This window comes from Miniopterus natalensis, chromosome 2, assembly GCF_054644295.1.
Source record: "Miniopterus natalensis isolate mMinNat1 chromosome 2, mMinNat1.hap1, whole genome shotgun sequence".
NCBI classification, from domain to species: domain Eukaryota; kingdom Metazoa; phylum Chordata; class Mammalia; order Chiroptera; family Miniopteridae; genus Miniopterus; species Miniopterus natalensis.
This window is the reverse complement of record NC_142082.1, coordinates 59525940-59543214: the sequence shown is the minus strand read 5'-3', so window position 1 is coordinate 59543214 and position 17275 is coordinate 59525940. Positions and strand designations below refer to the sequence as shown.

Sequence of the window (17275 nt, the reverse complement as noted above, 5' to 3'; positions counted from 1 at the left end):
GGGAATCTACTTCCCATGAATATGGCAAGGTGACTGAGTACTTGTAGAAACAAACAATTGTAGTGACTAAAGTATATGCTAAGACAGATTCAATTATACCTCTTTTCTTAAAATTTGACTACATGACTTAGAACAGAAAAGATACTTAGTCTCTACCTTCTCTTTTCTCCTACTATTTATTTCTCTCTGTATATATAGGGTGTAGTCAAAGTCACAAATGAGGTTTTTAAGTCAATATTTCAGTAATAGCTCTAATTGTGCCACAAGCTGATCCTCAAGGTACAATTCTGTTCATTAGTATAATAGATTAAAATCTATTTGGGAAACATTTTTCAAAGAAAATTAAATTTTGGAAAGAAAAATTCACTCAAAGAGAGACTCTAGGTTACATTTCCTATTCCTCTTTAAAGGATTGATTTTAGAAATGATTTTGCTGAAAAGCCCTGAGGATGAAGGAAGTGCAAACTGTGTGCTTAGATGAAAATAGATTTAATCCCAGGAACTGCACTGGAATTATTTTTGTTCAACATTTCAAAGATGTAATAATTTTTATACCATCTCGCCTGAGCCCTGGTTTTTGGGAGAAGTAATCCATCCTGAGTTCATTTTACAGTTGTTAAAGCTTTAACTGGAGATAGAAGTGCTTGCCCTGTATCTGAAGTTACGCTCTCTGTAAAACAGTACTTTGAGGCTGGAACAGTAAGTAAAAGTTTGTGTGTGTCTGTTTTTTCAACTATTCATTTTCATACTGACTCCATCAGAAAGTGTCATTAAGTGATGGGGGTGTTATTTTTTCCAAGCTAAATGAGAAACCTGAAAACAACACGAAGCTCTGGTTTTAGAGGCTGCACTAAAGAGCTAAGATTTCGGGAAGTAACTTGGCCTGGTTGTGTAAGGGATGGATGTGCACTTTTTATATGTAACTTTTCATACACTCCAAGTGTTACCAGGGAAATTGGGGTATCCTCTTTCCCACTGGGTGCTGGGTGTAGGGTCCTTATGATATATCGAGAAAAAGAATTTTCTGAGACTCGCATGGGAGGATGAGTGATTTTTTATTTGCGTGGAATTAAACCCCTCGGTTTCCAAAGTCCCATTCCAGTCCTGGAAGACGTGTAGCTAGAGTTTCGGTAAAGCTAAAAGCAAAGTCAGTGTCCAGTTTCCTTTCCATGTTGCAGCTGGGTCCAGTTCATCATCAGGCTAGTTGCAGTCCATTAGTCCATTTGTTTGGGGGTCCACATGGCTGTGGGCCATGTGGGTGAATCTAGGAAGCAGAGCAGCAGAGCCCCTCAAGCCAGGAGTCGAGCACAACATGCCAAGAGCAACCAAGAGTGACCAAGAGCACAAGAGAACGAATTCTTTTGTTCAGGGAATTAAGTATCCCAAATCTTCCCACGTTTGCAGTGGCCATGGCCATTCTGGCCAGTGACCTGTTCCCAGGTGTGACTGACAGTAAGCATCTTCTCTGTGTCCCCCCAACTTTACTAGGCATGAGTCTAGCTTCCCTTTGCTAGAACCCTGGGATGTGTAAAGTTGTAGCTTTCTGGTGAAGCTGCCCAAATGACATGCCTAGAAGATTTGGCCTTCCCTTCACTCCTTTCCTGTTATTAATAACTAGGTTAATTAGAGTGATATCACAGGCACAAAATGAGCATATGAAAATTACTCCTATGCATATGCAGAAAGTAAATGAATGATCACAGCTTTAGGCTGATAAACAGATGCAGTTTAAAATTTCCTATTATTTTACCAGATACAAAGAGTAGTTACTAAGATCAGTTATTAGATTATTAGGTAAATGCTGTGCATTCTGGATTTTAATGTGATCACTGAATGCAATTACAGTGTAACATTAAAACCTAATTCATTTCAAATACCATGTTATCCAACAGAGAAAAATATCACCATGCACAGTGTTACCCTAAAGCACCATATTTGACAAGAGTAATATTATGGTTCTGTATTTCCCAGACAAGTAAAAACATATCCACTCCCACCTACCCCACCCTCAAACATAGTATACACTTGAAAGAAGCTAGGGTTTCTCATTTCTTCAATTAGACATGAGGCCTCTTGAGGTTACAAAATGATACTTTAAATCTTCATCTTATTCATTGTTCCTAAATATTTATTAAATACTAAAAAGAAACGATTTAGGAATACTGTTATTTCTTCGCTTTTAGAGCTTGCTATCGCTATCTGTATTACCAGTTGAATGTTCACGAATCAGAGGTCAAGGCTTGGGTTTTATTTTCTCATTCAGAGCCAAGGCCACTATATAAGGTTAGGGATCTTAGAGGTTTTAAAAAAAAGTCTGTAGGTCATTCACTTCCGTGAACCTGTAGTTTGCTGCTGAATTAGGAAGATGACAAGAGTTCACCAGGCAAGTCACCTTCAAGCTGTCAGCATGTGGCCTTTGCCTCTCAAGGGAAGCCATGCAGAAGCAGACCCTCAGCATCTTTCCACTGTATAGGAAATCCCCACCAAACCGTCTGCAGCAAGGGTCCCAGCAGTCTGCCCAGCAGATGTGACTACCTTACTTAACATTATCATATGAAGGAAATAAGGGCAGAAGGGCCATATGCTAATGGTAAAGCTGCCCAGGAAAACTGCTGCATGAGCATAGAGAACACACCTCTCTGGCCATCTGTCCCACCGTGTGTGCTGCACGTCACACAAGGATGTGAGAAGGGCGGGTACAGCTGAGTACAACTTACAAGTTTCTCAGAGTGGCAATATGATGGCTTTCAACAGCCGTGTTACCGGGGAGACAACGAGACCTCAGTTCTTGTCTTCTTGAGGGAAAGATTTCAATCAAGAGACAAAGTGTACCAAAGTAAATAAGAATTTATTGGCTGCAGCAAAAATACGCTTAGAGCAGTGAAACAAGGAAGGTACATAGGCGAAGTAAACGGAGAGCCCAGGCCGGGCTGCTTTGGCTCACTGAGAAGTCAGAGAGAGAAGGGGGCCTCGGAAGTCAGAGACACAGGCTGGGGGGTAAGCCCGGGACAAGCTGCCGCTGCCCATCGCTCCCCTGGCTGCACGTTTCATGGGGTCCCTTAGGTGGAAGAAGAAGGAAGGTGATGGCACTGGCGTGCTCCCCTGGAGGGGGAAGCATGGGCTTGGCCCTTTGTCCAGAGTGTATTTATCTCTTCCTTGCAGGTGGAAATCTTAGGGAAGGTCTCAGGGGAGGGTCTCAATAGAATATCCATCAGCTTCCCAGGTGTGCTCTTTCAGGGTCTCCACGGATTGGTTGGTGTCCGGAGAGGGGGTCATTAGTCAATTTAGCTGGTCCTGAGGCAGTCAGGGAGCCACTTGTCTGGTTTTGCTGCTTTTCTGGGCTTGGAGCTGAAATACAACTGAGGCCTAGATGTTATCTTTTGGGAGGAAATGCTCAGGGAGGTCTAAACCTCATGACCAGGATATACTGGGGGAGGAAAGGTTCCCCTGGGGATGGGGTTTCTGTTTCCCCAGTATTGTCCCTTGCTAGGCATCCGGGGCCTTCTGCCCCAGTGAGTTTCTGTACCTGGCTCACTGCCCTTGCTCTGCTCATGTCTGCCTAACTACCTATATAACAGTGTGATAGTGGAAAATGAGATTTTTATTACCAGTGCAAGGAATGTGTTACTAATGGTCCTTAAATAACTAAATGCTTTAAGTATTACATATTAAAAAAATAAATTAGCATTACATTATTCTTGTCTCCTTCTCACTGCATTCTGATGTTCTTTCTTGAGGGGCAGGGAAATATGTACAGCTCTAGCTGAGATGCAAGAGTTGTGCTTGGCAGCTTCTTATGTATGACACCCGTTATGGGTATATGGCCAAAACAAAGGTTGAGAGGGCTGGTCCAGGAGATATCACAGACCAAGTTAATGCTTCTTAAATTCTGAGCCAAAATATACTGCTGGGTTAGCCTTATATTAGTGTCGGCATCAGGTCAGAACTCAGCAAAATAGTTTAACATAGTTTAGATGTTATGTTAACTAATCTTTACTCTCAAAGCTGAAATGAATAAAGAAAAAATTGTGCTCCTGGCACACGTAATTAGATTAACAAGTCTTCCTTGAATAATCACAAGGTTAGAATAATGACTTTGATGTATATGGGAGGTGGCGTGGAGAGCAGGATTTAGGTGACAGGTTTGACCAGGGAGTGTAGGCCTTGGTAGAGCAGAGATTCGTCCATGGGGATGAGGGGCTATGTACAGGGCACAACTCACCTGTGGGGTGCCCTAGTGACCTTGCTGAAGAAGAGGAGAGGGAGAAGGGAGAGAGAAGAAAGAAAGAAAACATTTGTCCGTTCCAGTGCCACCTGAAGTTATTACATATTCTTTTCCTATTTCAGGGATTTCATTACATGGAAACAACTGTAAACAATCTGAGGAACCTGGGATGTGATCAGACTTAAGCAACACGTACTCCATAGCAAGGTGACATTGCAAAAAATTTAGTAGATGACACATATTGCAGGGGGAGAAAAGACAGAGATGGGATTGTGTTTGTTTTAAGGGAGAAAATCACATTTTCCTCCATGGTTTATAAAATATATTATCTGTGTGTGTTTTTTTCTTTTTGGGGCCTGGAACTGAAACCCTGACTCAAAATAATAAAGACATATTCATGTCCACCTTCAGTAAAAGAAATTCAAAGAAGGGTTTCTATCAATGTACCTAATGCATGCAAAAATACCTAGTTACCCCATCTCTACACCTGAAAAAAGACAATTGTTTTATTTCTTTGAGGAATATAATTTGAAATTCTATTTTTAAAGTAGCAATTAAATATTTTTATTCCTGAAGACCACTGTCTTGGCAATAGCTTCTCTCTTAAGGAGAGTGTTATCATTCCTTAACTCAATCAGGTCTTTAACATTCTGTTCTTCAGCAGTCAAACTTGCACCTATAATTTAGAAAGGATTAGGATTTATTATGGAAAAAATAGAACTTTAGCATTTGAGAGTGAAGCAAATGTACAGGATAAGTATTTCTTTGTTTTATAGTGACACAAAATATTTGATTCAAATATTATTTGCGCTCAAATAATAAGAAAAAACTTAGGTGTATAAAACCTAGCATGTGTCTTTGAAATAACTTCTATATGAGTTAAAAACAACTCAAGCCCTGGCCAGGTGTGGTTCAGTTGGTTGTGCACAGAAAGGTCACTGGTTCGATTCCTCATCAGGACACATGCCCCAGTTGTGGGCTCGATCCCCAGTAGGGGACATGTAGGAGGCAGCCCACTGATGTTTCTTCCCTCTCCCTTCCTCTCTCTAAAATCAATTAAAAAAACATTTAAAAAATAACTCAAGATGATTTTTTTTTTCTTCTCAGACTTTGTAAGGTTTAATTTTAGTACTGAAATGAAATAATATTGAATTTTTATCACTCAAAGCGGTTTTCTCTGAAAAAGCAAAACACCACACACACAGTTCTAAATCAGAAGTACAGCAGAAGTTTCTTAGAAGGCTGTCTTAGAAAAGATAAACATAAAGCTGGTCAATTAAGCCATCACATTCTAAGGCACATGTCAATGAATTAAAATTCTAAGCTAACACTGGTCATGTGACTTTATTTACAAAAAGGCCCTCGATTCTTTCATTTCTCCTTGAAAAATATTTTGAACTGTACAAACTATTAGTAGTTTTAATACTTTCAAACTCTCATCCAGAGTCTACTTTAGAAGTGCAGTAAATTAGACACGAGTTTTTAAGTTGTCTCTAAATGGCTATAATTAAACCCTCACTCAGAGCTTTGCCATCTACACCAAGGACAAATTCAATGTAATAAGGGATGCATAAGATTAAAATCATTTTTTTTAAAAAAGAAAGAAAACCTGTAACTTGGCATAGATTCCTGTATAAAGGGTGCAGGTTAGACACTCCAATAATTTCTTCTAAAAATAAGTTATATGAAGATCAGAAAGGGTAGGTGAATAGAAGAAAATAATATAACCTTTCCTTTTAAAGCTAGGCTTAAAAGTGAACTCTTACCCAGGAAATCTATTAATTGTTAAACTTTTCATCTTCTAAATACACTGTGAAAACAAATGTACATTTTGAAAATGACCCCAATTCAAAGTCAATATGTACTCATAGGTCAAATTCTTTGAAGTGAATCTAATTAGCAAGAACGCTCCACCTTGCTCAGGGGTATGGAAAGCTATCTGATGAGACCTAGAAATAGGGATGGCATTAACCTGAGGAATGACAGAACTGGTGGCTACCGATGCAATATAGTCACTAAACTGAATAAAACAGTAACAACATAACAGCAGTGTATTCTTTGAGACAAGAAGGGAATTACCAATTGCTCTTTCCCAAGCTACTAAAAACCTTAAAACAGAAGCAAATGCATACGACATTTCTGCTATTTCAATTATGAGGATGATTTTTATGAGCTTATTCCCTTGGTCATTTAATAAAACTACATTTTTTTTAAGGAACAAAACTGTTATTAGGGAAAAACTAAAGATGTATCAAAAAGCTGCTGCCTAACAATGAGGATTTGTGGTTTTTTAATCACTAAAAGGCAGTCTTCAATTGTGATCTGAAGATAGTAAAATATTCTTAATTATCTCCTCTATGAGAGAAAATATACTGTAACTTTAAGCATAATATAGTCCACATTTCATAAATGTTATCAGGCCTTAATTTCTGCTGATCAACAAGACTGTCAGAAAAGGAAAACTACATTATGAACATTTATCTGATGGGAAAAATAAGATGTAATGAACACAAAAAATGGCATGTTTTTATGAGTGCTTCACCAAATATAAGTAGAAGGAACTTTTGACTCTTAGTTCATTGCATTTTCTACCCCCCTAAGATTGGTTTAAAAGCACTGTATTCCATTGTGTTTCTTCTAAGAAAATGTGACTCCTTGGTATTTATGTTTTATGTGAAACGCTCAGAAATACCATATCCCCTCAGGGGAAGCGCAGTGTCATTTGCAAGAATGGCACACATCCAAGTCTATTTGCTAATTGGTTTTAGTTGTTTTCTAAGAACTGTGAACGCTCCCTGGCTATTCCAGCAGCAGTTCTGGGACCGTGAGTCTGATCGTTTGACATTCAGATATCAGCAAAAATATAGTGTCAGTACAGCTTTCTATATATATATATACACATATATACACATATATATACATATTGTATATATATGTGTATATACTAATATACACATATATATATTGAAAGCTGTACTGACACTACATATATATCGTGAGTGCCAGTGTTTCATTTATGACCTAATATCAGTTTGTTCACTTTCTCAAATTTTTAACAAGCATCTGAATTTTTCAAATTTTCATTTTCCCCATACGCAACACTATATTAGGGTCACTACAAACACTGTGAAAGGTTTCTAAATAAGAATAATTAAAACAAAATTTCCTTGGCAACATGATGTTCAGACAAAGGAACGATAACAACATTTCAGGGATATAATATTTCCACTGAAATGTGTTATTTATTCATAATAATTGTTTACAGGTAATTGGTAACCATTATAAAATATATCTGCTCCATTTTGTTTTGTTTTTTCTTAGCTATGCTAATATTTCGCAGGACTTTGATTTCACACCCAGAATCTGAACTAAATCACTATATTCAAATAAGAATCTCTCTGATCAGAGTATAAATGGTAATTCTGACAACATGAAACTTGTGAAAATTACTAACATATAAATAAAAACTTTTTATGGACACGGATATTTGAGCTTTGGTAAGTATATTCATATACTTACCTTGATTACTAGGTAAGCAACCTGTTCTAAAAGTTTATAAAATCTAATGTTAATTGTGTACATCTATTGACAGTGCAAGGAAAGAGAGCTGAGGCATATTTGGGGGTAAGAAAACATGAAGAATATTTACACCCGGTTAGCAGAAAATGTAAAAAAAAAAAAAAAATGGAATTCACTATGTAATTTTTTCCTTCATGTCTACCCCTGCCCAATCCCCACCAAAATACCAGTGATTCTAAACCACAACCTAACCATTGACTCACCATAGAAACACTCCTTTGCCTCATTCCAGTCCAACAAATTAACCAGATGGTTTTTCACATAATCTAAATAAGGTACTAATGATGTCATGAAAAAATTAATCAGACTTAAGGTGGTAAGATCAACAGCTTCTCAGAGCTTTTGTCTTTCATTATTTTTATTTATAATTTAAATGTATAGCTTGTAAGAAAATGGTAATGGATTTTTAATGGATTCTAACAGTATGATTACAAAAGGGAAGTCAGAGTTCACTGTAATAAGAGTTAAATGGGTTCAGTTACATTTTAATTCTAAGAGTAGTTTCAAATATTACCTGTCTTGTAGGATTTAAGAGAAAACAAAATCAGGTTTTGAACTCTGGGGAATAAAAATATGTCATTCTTGAAAGCATGGAATGTGAAAGTCTTTGGTGGACAGGCACTTAAATGTATTTAACATAGCAAAGGAAAAACTGTTACTACCATATCTTCTATTTTGTTCTAAGAAACATGTCTGATAAAGAAAGGGAAGAAAAGGTATCTTTTAACTAGAGTCAAAAAATGTTGGTTATAAATCAGCTTAATGGTCCATAAGATTCTTCTCTTACACTTATACATATTATACATTTTTGCAAATGTGTCGCATATTATTCATTAGTCCAAAACAGCACCGTCTGCACTGTTCAAGAAATTGTACTATGCCATTGTACATTTTCTCTTAGCATTATAACTCACTGTTATGTTACGAAACTGACAGCAAATCTTCCATCTCAATAGAAAATCTTGTAAAATGTATTCCCCACTCCATTACTAAATGTTGGTTTTTGTTTTAGTTTTTCAAAGTCAGATATTGTATCTTTAACTTCTTTGCATTCCCGCTCTACTCAACCCCATTAAGTTCATGGCTAACAGATAATGAATGTGCCTTAGTTTTTTGGGTGAAATGATGAGTTAAGTTTTACTTGGATGAATGTTTTGTACCATCAAAGAAAGAAACCAAGTGCTTACTAAATGGGACTGTAAAACATAAATTTTTAAAAATATATCTTTATTGATTTCAAAAAGAGGAAAGGAGAGGGAGAGAGAGAGATAGAAACATCAGTGATGAGAGAGCCATTGGTCGGCTGCCTCCTGCACCCCCGGTATGTGCCCTGACCGGGAATCGAACTCTGATCACCCGCATCCTAGGTCGATGCCCAACCGCTGAGCCACGCCCGGCCGGGCATAAAACATAATTTTTATATCTTGTTCTCACAAAACATGGCCTTACTAATAGTAATAAAATTATTTGTAATTATTTATAATCAGATTAAGTATGTTATAGTCTCTACTTTGCAAACAGGTTTCAAAATTATGATGCCATAGAAATATGCTAGCAGAAGCGGAGGGCTAGTTAATTCTGAATTAATGACAAAATTGAGTGGTTTCCAACCATCGTGCACATGTCACATGACAACATAACTTATTAATATCAATACTAATTTGTTGGGAATAAAACAACAGAGATCTGTCAAATAATACAAGATGTTAATCTGTATCATAAAACACAAGCTTGGCTACATGATCACAGTTTCTCTATTTAACTCACGTGGTAATGGCAAGATACAGTTGTGCTTTTAATAAAAATTAAATGTTTTATTTTCCATCAAGAAAAATCTAAGACAAAAAAAATCAAGTATAATTAATGCTCAGTTTGAAATAACCATTTATCATTCTGCACCTACAGATAATACACAATTTTGGGAAAATGTCTTTATGGATATACTCCTTTAAGAAACAGAAAAACAAACGAACAAAACACACCCAGACAAAAAGCTTTATTTTACCACTTTCTTCCTCCTGTCTGTACACTATTATCAATTATAAGACTTTCCCCTCCAGCCAACCAATTAAGCAACAAAAGTCCCCACCTTTCGATTGATTTTTACTCACCCTTCAAATGTATCTCAAAAGTTATTTGCAGTGTAAAATTTCCCATAAAGTGACAAAGAGCCTGCCGCTTCTTCCGCTGAGCTCCCTGGGTAGGTTTAGTGACAAAACCTCCTTTTCTATAATTATCACTTTTGTGATTTTGGCAGGAGCTTCTCAAACACAGCCCTCTGTTCCATTTAGATATCTGTCTCCAGAGCCTACTGTGTGCTTTGTGTGTGGTTGCACCAATTATTTGACGAATAAATAACTGAATGAATTAAATAGATATAAATATGACTCTTCCCCTCAAGCTGATATTGGGCAGTTTTTAAAAGTCAGCCTGCTATTATCTGGATGCCAGTCAAATCCCCTGGAATACAAATCTAAGGAGAGGGTGATTACTGCAAATGTATTTTCAAAGAGACTTCTATCAGAGGATTTCATTAATTTATAGTTGTCTCAATTTTTATCCATGACCACTCAAAGTAAAGATATATTTTCCTTAAATAATTGTGCTTGCCAACAGAAGGAACTCTTCTAGACTAAAAGGAATGGGGGATATATCACTTATATTTATGAAACTGTGAGATGTATGACTATGTCCACACTCATAAGAATTATATTCCCTACTCACTGGAATTAGAATTAGTCTATATTGGATAATGATTTTACCTTCAGTGAACTGATTTTAGCTTTTTTATTTATTGGATTAATATAGATTTCACAGCGCCTGTTACCAAGGTTCACTGTCAATGTGGTATTTATGATTTTATCAAGTTTTTTCTTTCTACTCCCCACCACAGCCATTTTATAAAATTTTCAGTAATATTTAATGGATATATGTGATGACTTTGATGACTTAAAGGTTTTATTTTGGACCGTGAGAAGTTTATGTAGTTTTCTGTTAACATTATTTTTAAGAATTAAAAGAAAAATCTTCATGCCTTTTATCCAAATGCTGTCATTTAATATTCACAGAAGTCAATAAGGAAATGTTTTCAATGTTCTTTGTACTCTGAAGGCAAACATATCCATTTTATATGGTACTCTTATTTATACTATTGAATTTCACAAATTCTTGTTTCAAAATCCTGTTAACCAACATATATTTTCATAAACAGGTGATCATGCAAGTCCCTTGGAAAGAAACCCATTCTTCATTAATATGTAAAGATGGAGCGCCTCAGAGAGGAAACATTCAGACCACATTTCCAAGATATAAAGTTAGTAACTACCAATATAAATATTCTGTATTGAATTAGCCATGTTTTATAATGTTTTTAATTATTCCAAAATATATTACAATGCACAATTTTCCTTTAAACGGAGTGCAAACGATCTTGTTTCTTTTGCACAGGTGTTTTCCTTAGCCTGATTCTTCACATTTTTAAAATATACATTTTAAAAATCATTATAGTAATAGAAAATCATGAAAGAAGTAAACTCTCTTTATTTTATGAATAAGATTATTAGATTAAGAAATTAGTCATTTCAACTTTTAGCATCTAATCTTAAGCTTTGTAACGTGTTTTATAGTAACATCCTGGGGACCATTTACCATCTTGGATTTCCCAACATTGAGCTTCCTCCCTTTCCCAAAATCTCTTTCAAAATGTTTGAATCCAATGTGAAAGGTATTCGAGGAAATGTGGTATTTTTCTTTATATTGGATGCACATAGGAATTGGTTCATGAAAAATGATTTATAAAAACACGTGAACAAGTATGTTCAGCTATTATTCATAAGTCAAGTTCTGAGTCAAGAATTAAAGGTGACTATTTAAATGTATAACTAGCCTCAAAAAAAATAATTTTCTAGGACCTTCAAACATAGAATTTTAACCAAACAGTTTTGAGAATTAAACATAAATGTTAATGGTATATAAATTCATTTCAGCAGCCTGCCCCTTGTACGTGAAAACAGGGTCCAAAAAGAGTCTTAAAAACTTGATGTTTATGTGTGCTCTCAGGTGGCTCAAACTTAGCTGGTGAAGAGATTGCAATTCCCTTGACTAGCTAGCAGGGGCTAAATGTAATATGAGATAAGCAGAGCCATATTGATCTGCTTTTGCTTTCTAGAAGCTAATCTTCCAGTTTCATGCAGACTCAAAAAACTAGTCAATGGCTTTAGCCATGAAAGTTGTTCTTTTCCAGATAATGATCTTTACGTCAACTAAAAAAAAGTATTTTATAAGGCTTTCATGAGTACTTTATGATATACACGTTTTTTAATTAAAATGTTATCCCTTTAATGTTGCTTTCCCCAAAGAAAATTTTGCCACGCCCGCCCCCACACCCAAAATATTCCTTTTTCATAGTCAGAGAGAGAGAAATAAGGACAGAGACTACATATAAATAAGTTTATTTAGATCATTTTTCATTGGTAAAAAAACTTTGTTGATACTCAACCAATGCCTAAAATGCACACATCTATGTTCCAAAATGCTGATCCAAGAGAATACATTTCTCCAATGATATGATTTAATTACCTGTCCTCTTAAACTCGGTGGACAAGTGGCAAATATGGTAGACTGAATCTGAATCAGCTTTGGTGTGAGAATTCAGTTTGGGCCATTGGTCTGTCTTATGACTCTCTCTCTCTTTTTTTTTTTTACTCTGACCCCAAAATTGAAGTCACCCTGTGATCTAACAATTAGATCATATCACATAGTATGTGAATAAAGAATAATTCCTGAGGAGAAAATAAGCAGAAACAAATGGGACACCTAGTAGTTGTCTAAAACTTTGCAAGACCATTCCACCCACAACCCATGACTCATGGACAATGACATATCTTAGAGTGTCCCTTGTCACATGCTAGGAAGTGGATGGAATCTATGTGATGAGCATGGAAACTGGAACTAGCTTGCAAGGTCATCAAGCTGTTCATACCTCCATTTATTTTATACCAGAGCCGTCTTTGCTTTTCCTTTCAAGCCTTCCCACACTGATACTCAAACTAGCATTCATCTCTAATAAGTGGAGAGTGGAGAACACCAAGGAATTTCTCCTAGCTCTGTGTTCTTTCCTCAATCCAGCACACTACCATGAGGAAAAGATCAAATGGGAAAACAATTACAGTTTTTGCTTTGCAGTCCTTTGAGAAAAGAAACTCAAAGGACAGCTTTATGTTTTACTGGCATAGTCTTTGTAAAGCGGCATGTAATAGATATTATCAGGGCTGTCCCTTACTTTAACAATGACCTGTAATTTGTTAATTCTTTTATACCTTATTTCAGTAATATAAAATAAACTGTCATCAGTAAAATGACAAAAAGAAATAACATCCAAAACAACCTGCAATTTTATGAGCAAGAACTGTGTGACAGTAAGTGACCAGAACCTGTTCAAGATTTTAGGTCCTGCATATATATGTACTGTCTGCTGACAAGCTATGCAATTATAAATATATTCTTCACGTCCATGTCTTGCAAGTTCCTAATGAAAGTTGTACAATGTTACTAGGAGGCTCCAAATACTGTTAAACTTTACAAATGCTCTGTCTGTTTTATCATTTTCTTCAGTGAACAGGTACATTTTTAAGGCATCCAAGTGTCAACAAGTGTATCTAATAGAGCCTTGAGCTTCAGTGATTTCATAAAAGAGGAACTTGCCAACGAATTTAGGAAACTCACATTATATATTCAGGTTAGATTCACAAATTCAATGTTGCATGGCAAGAAGTCTATGCTCATTTCTTGGTATCATGAATTGCAATTTCTCCCCCAATTCAGAGAACCAAACCTAAACCTTCATAAATGAGTGAGCAAGTCAAAGGCAGCTTACACAGCACAAGTCTTAGAGAAGGAATTTATCAAGTATTCAGTTTAAAGGGCTTGGTTTACGGCAGCCACGAAAGCGATCTATGTCCAATCTGCCCTGATGTAGAATCAGGCTGTGCAAAATAAATCTGATGTACCACTTACAGTAAATACACACTTTACTTTCTTCACGTAAATATACATTTACACACACATACACACACATATATATGTACACATTTGTAAATTTTTTTTAGCTTACACATTAACTCCTGGTAGGACAAAACAATGTATTAAGGGACACAGCTGCAACCTTCTCAAAACCTGCCTCTGTATAAAAAGCTAGGAATTAGACACATTTTGAATAACTGAGCACAGAGAATTCTGTCTTGTTAGTTTGCAGGACCTGAGTGCTACGGGATGTATCTTAAGTATCAAATATAAATTTGTCAAATGAAACTGAATTGAAATTGTTAAAATCAGAAAGTCACTAAAGAAAACATTTATGTTTTTCCACTGCAAACAAAATTATTTCAGCTAATAATTTGAGAAAATAATTTGTTAACCCAATTTAGATACACGAGAACATTAAATATATCTATTGAGTAACAGATGAAAAATGTGCAACAGCACAAAATTATTATTCATGACATTTCCGAAATGTACTTGGCTATCTTATAATATCCGAAGTAGTTATTAAATTAACTTTGGAAAAATGTATATTGTTTGATATGTAAATTAGGATGTCGTTTACAATAAACCCCAAACACATCTTAGTACTCAACGAATCAAATGTAATAAGAATATGATTTATTGTTTTCTCCCACCACAAATTCTTTATTCCTTAAGCTGTTCCTCTCAGTGTATCCGCAGTGCAATTTTCTGTTATTCTTTAAATTTAAAGCAGAGTTGCCTGCCTCCAGAACTGAAAACTTTATAAAGTCTACAGCGCACAAGCACCCCTGGGTTTGAACTGCACACTTCCCACAGCTGATGAAAATACAATGAGCCAACACGACTTGAGGCGAAGCTGCGCGAGAAGGCAGCGGGGCTGCGCTTCTGCGCTGGAGGAGGCTCCCCGGGGCCGCAGGTTCGCCCCGCGTCGCCCGTCTTCTCCAAGGGGCAGAGCAGGGTCAAGATCTGGGCACCGCTTCTTTCCTAGCGCTGGACTTCGACTGGCCTGGGGACTCAGGCCCTACGCAAACAGCATCTGCTACCCGGGAGCTCTTCAAATTTTGCGAGTTTGTTAGATACAAAATAATACACTGCCCGACGGCGGCCCCGCCCCGCCCAGGGCACGTCGGCCCCGCCCAGCCTCGCCCCGCCCCGCCCACTTCCTGGCCCTCCCCACCTCCAGTGAAACCAACGAGAGGACACCGCCTGCAGCTAGAGCGGCCCGACGGGGAGGGGCAGGACCTAGGGTCGCCGACGCGGGAGGGAAGCCGTGCGGGGCTGCGCTCACCCGCCGTTGAGCCCTTCTAGTCGCGGGGGAAATGCTTTCTGAAAGCGGCTTGTTTCTGAAGGGTGTGCTGCTGGGAAGCGCTGTCTGTGTCTTGATCGCTGCACTAGGACACGTGGGGATTGGTTATGGGCCTAGGAGGGACCGCCACAAGCATCGGCACCTGCAGGCCCCTAAGGAAGAAGGTATCTTGAAAACCGCAGGGGATGAACGCGCGGAGCCCAGCAAGAGCTCCCGGGTGTACTGCATCGTCCTCGTGAGGCCCAGAGATGTGAGTCTTTGGGCTGCAGTGAAGGAGACCTGGACCAGACACTGTGACAAAGCGGAGTTCTTCAGTTCTGAAGAAGTTAGAGTGTTTGAGTCAGTCACCTTGCAGACAGGCTCCATGTGGTTGATGATGGGCAGAGCTTGCAAACACGCCTTTTATAAGTACAGAGACCGTTACAGCTGGTTCTTCCTTGCACGACCCTCAACGTTTGCTATTATTGAAAACTTAAAGTATTTTTTGTTAAGGAAGGATCCATCACAACCTTTCTATCTAGGCCACACTGTAAGATCTGGAGACCTCGATTATGTGGATATGAAGGGAGGCATTGTCCTAAGTATTGAATCAATGAAAAGACTCATCAGACTTCTCCTTTTCCCTAAAAAGTGTTCTGAACTGGGAGCGATGATTTGGAAGATGTCTGAAGAGGAGCAGCTAGCAGTCTGCCTGAAATCCGCTGGAGTGTTTGCAGGAAATGCAGAAGATTCTGAAGGAAGAGATATATTTAATACCAAATCTGTTAAGCTTTTAATTAAAGAGGCAATGGCTAATCAAACCAGCCTGGCAGTAGAAGGATGTTGTTCAGATATGGCTGTTACTTTTAGTGGACTGACTCCTAGTCAGATGCATGTGATGATGTATTCCGTATACCGTCTTAGGCCATTTGGGCATATTTTCAATGATGCGTTGGTTTTCTTACCTCCAAATGGTTCTAACAATGACTGAGAAATGAAACAAAAGCATGCATATGATCGCTGTATAGGACATGTGTTGTCATTATCTGTAGTCACAACTACATATCCAACACAGCAATATGTGTCTTTTTTTTTTTTCTCTTTTTCAGTTTGGTGACACTGGTTGAATTTCACATTAAAATTTAGTAGTACATTTTTAAATAGGGTGGGTTTTTTCCTTAAAACATATATGAAAATTTCAAACATGTTGGAAAGAAGTCGTAAGAATAATTTTGCAAATCAAACATTTACAAATAGCTTTATGTGATGAACTAAGCTATGGACATTAAAATCTGTGGCACATATTTTTGCTGATTGGTTAAAAAATGTAATATGTCTTTTTAGCTTTCTAAGATATGCAGATGAATCTCTAGTTGTGAATTTGTGATTCAGGTAAAACTTTTAGCTGTGTTTCCATTACTTTTAATGTTGGTTTATGTTCTAAGCCTCTGCAAGTGCCAATGACTTGGCTTTCTCAAAATACACAGCCAACAAAGGAAATGTTCCCAACCAATGTAAAAGTGGAAGTTGAAATCTATCCTTGAGAGATAAAGTGACAATTACAGAATTTAATAATTTTCCTGGGAGCTAATCTAGTGGCATTCCTCAGCATACAGAATTTCAATGTAACTCTCTATACTTCTCTATGCAGATACTGAAATTGGAGTGGTGACTATGAGGAATGTCATGTCATTTAACTGTGTTGTTCCCCAGTTAATCAAGCTCTCAGCTGTGACTTGGATAAAACTATATCAGTTGAGATTTATTTATTCTTGCTAGGCAAATGAGTTTTGTGGCAGTCTCCTTTGAAACACTTCTTTTGGCAATCAGACAGTTTCACTTACCTGAACTGAGTCTTTCCTAGTTTTGTTTACCTGTTCAAATTCTGAAGTTTTCCAAATATTCGAAATGGTTTTGGTTTGGAAACCTTAACCTCACCATTCCCTTTGGATTACTATACCATTTACCTAATTTCAGTGCCTACCCAGAAGCTTTATCCAGTGGTGAATACAATAGCTCCTGTGCTTATAAATGTGTGAAATACTTGAAGCTGACTTGTCTTGTAATTGGGCCTGCACATGTTGTATTAAGTCAGATTCATAAGGCCCCATTGGGTGTGAGACCATGGCATTTTAGAGATCAGCATTTCCTGTAGCTGGGCT

General features: G+C 37.4%; 2 protein-coding genes across 4 annotated transcripts in view; one reads left to right on the top strand and one right to left on the bottom strand.

Moving 5' to 3' along the window:
- Window positions 1-17275, bottom strand: part of PCDH9 (protocadherin 9) — an 839859-nt gene that overhangs the window by 71176 nt on the left and 751408 nt on the right. The gene's annotated exons all lie outside the window — the stretch shown is intronic.
- On the top strand, window positions 15148-16169 carry LOC107527927 (C1GALT1-specific chaperone 1-like). The gene has a single exon (XM_016200833.2). The coding sequence runs from the start codon at window positions 15148-15150 to the stop codon at window positions 16102-16104; it is 957 nt and encodes a 318-aa protein (XP_016056319.2). The 3' UTR covers window positions 16105-16169.

Bases quoted from the DNA above. Each gene is read 5' to 3' on its own strand.
- LOC107527927 (XM_016200833.2), top strand. From the start codon at position 15,148: ATGCTTTCTGAAAGCGGCTTGTTTCTGAAGGGTGTGCTGCTGGGAAGC.